The sequence below is a fragment of the Aplysia californica genome, unplaced genomic scaffold, assembly GCF_000002075.1.
Source record: "Aplysia californica isolate F4 #8 unplaced genomic scaffold, AplCal3.0 scaffold00223, whole genome shotgun sequence".
Lineage (NCBI taxonomy): Eukaryota > Metazoa > Mollusca > Gastropoda > Aplysiida > Aplysiidae > Aplysia > Aplysia californica.
The window spans coordinates 212474-214579 of NW_004797493.1; the positions used below are offsets into that span (position 1 = coordinate 212474).

The 2106-nt window shown below is 40.7% G+C and overlaps 1 protein-coding gene across 1 annotated transcript in view; it reads right to left on the reverse strand.

The window, feature by feature from the left end:
• Window positions 1–1176: 1176 nt before the first annotated feature.
• LOC101861587 (protocadherin-7-like) overlaps window positions 1177–2106 on the reverse strand; it is a 16943-nt gene continuing 16013 nt past the window's right edge. Inside the window, exon 8 of the mRNA XM_013083286.2 lies at window positions 1177–1329. Coding sequence (XP_012938740.1) covers window positions 1177–1329 — 153 coding nt within the window. The remainder of the gene's footprint in view (window positions 1330–2106) is intronic.

Here is a 2106-nt window from a genome sequence, read left to right on the forward strand (position 1 = left end):
ATTATTATTATTGAGCAATTGATATATCCAAGCTTATTTATTTGTCTCGCTTTTGATGAAAAATATGCCATCTATCTTAAAGAGAAACCGAAATATTTGGGACTAAATGAGACGAATGCCACCTGGAGACAGGGGTAAAATGATAAGCGAGAAAACGGCCAACAAAATTTAGAGGCTTTCAAAGCCTGAGTGGCCATAGAAATTGCAAATATATCTTATTAATTTTGATGCGCCTTTGATCCAAGGTTGGTTTGTGTATGTACATGTGTGGGGGGGGGGGGGGTGTTGTTTTGTTTTGTTTTGTGTTTTAAACATAAAGCCTTAAAAAAGTGTTTAAATTGATATAATAAGTGTTTAGCCAGAAAAGAAAATCTAGTAAAATTGCCTAAAGGGCAAAAATGAAACGGTTTCTTCCTTTTCATTATTTTGACAAACGTCTGATTTTGCCTCCATGTGAAATAAAGTAAATCACATTTTGAACATAGTACAACCTCAATATTCATACCAACATTATGTTATCAGTGCCAGGCCTGGACTTTAAGCAAAACCCACGAAAGCAAAATCCCCGCATGCGAAATGAGATGTCTCCGCAAAACCCTTAACATCACAAGACGAGACAAGCAGAGAAATGAAGAAGTAAGAGCAGCTATCGGCACTGAGTCCTGTCTGCGTTACATAGAAAGACAGAGGATAAAATGGTTCGGCCACCTGTTACGCATGTCACCTGACCAGCCAGCCTCGAGAGCCTACAACACCAAGCACTCGGGCTTTTAAGGAAGAGGAAGGCCACGCAAAAAGTGGATCGAGGGTGTCAAGGAAACCCTGTGAAAACATGACATCACAACAGAAAGAGCTGTGGAGTTGGCCTACCATAGAAAACTGCATCTCCCCTCGACGCTTAACGGCAACAGAGGATGAAAGAGTAAAATGTAAAAGTAAGTATAACCACATAGTTCACTGGCCTCTGCGATAGAGAGGAAGAAAGAGAGAGGGGGGGGGGAGAAATAGAGAGAAAAAGAAGGAAAGTCATACAGAGGTAGAGAGCGACAGGAAATAGAGAGCGCGTGTAGTGCAAAGACCTTGAGAAACTGACAGAAGAATAAATTTACATTCCGTCAGCAAACAATTTCCGGACAGCTTCCGTTTCTCGCTCGTTAATAGGATCGTTAAGACAATTTACTCCACTTCCAAGACCACAGATGTGTCACTTTTGAGTCGTTTTCGTCCACATAAAGTCAAAGAGAAGTCTTTTCCTGCACAGGACCCTCCACAGATACAGAACAGGCAAGCTGGCAACAATGAATTATGCTTGTCTGGGAGATCTTCCATCTACAGAAGTGGGACAAGAGACAGGGGGGGGGGGGTCGACGACAGTTCAAGCCACAACAGAGAGGAGATGGAGGCGAAAATATCACTTAACTTTCGGCAGCTGCTCGCTCCATAGATAAAGTAGAACGGTTAAATAAGATCAGTATAGTGAGGATTATTAAAACATTAAAACAGCCGGTCAAATTAATGTATTTGTTGGTCATTAATTTTCCTGAGGATTTGTTTTCTGTCTCTCTTTTTCTTTTCTTTCCTTGGTTTTTGTTTTGTTTTTGTGTTGGTTTCTATCCTTTTCATAAATGTATCAACTTTTTAATATGTATGACTTGTGAATTGCCACCCCCACCCCCACCCCTTTCCACACATGTTGTGCCCCTTTTTATATCTTTTTTTTTCAGATTCGAGTTTACGTGTACAAGTAGTCAATAGTTGTTGTGTTTTTTTAATCAAATGTACATATACAGCACAATTCCAATTGAGGGCGTAGAACGCGAAAAAAAAATTATATTTAAAATCATTTACTCGCTATTAAGTAGTAAGCCAAAGTGACTTGAAAATATTCAGATGCTGGCTCTGATATCTACAAAAATAAAAGAAGGAGGTGTCTCTCATTCAGAACATTAACATTGGGTTTCTGTATTGGCCTCGGACCTCAACGCCTCATCGCACTAACAGTCTGTCTCTTTCTATATCATTATTCTGTGGAAGCGACAATCAGAAAAGCGTGTCTGTCTGTCTGCCCCTCCCCCCTCCTCTCCACCCCTCCCTCCCCCTCTCCAC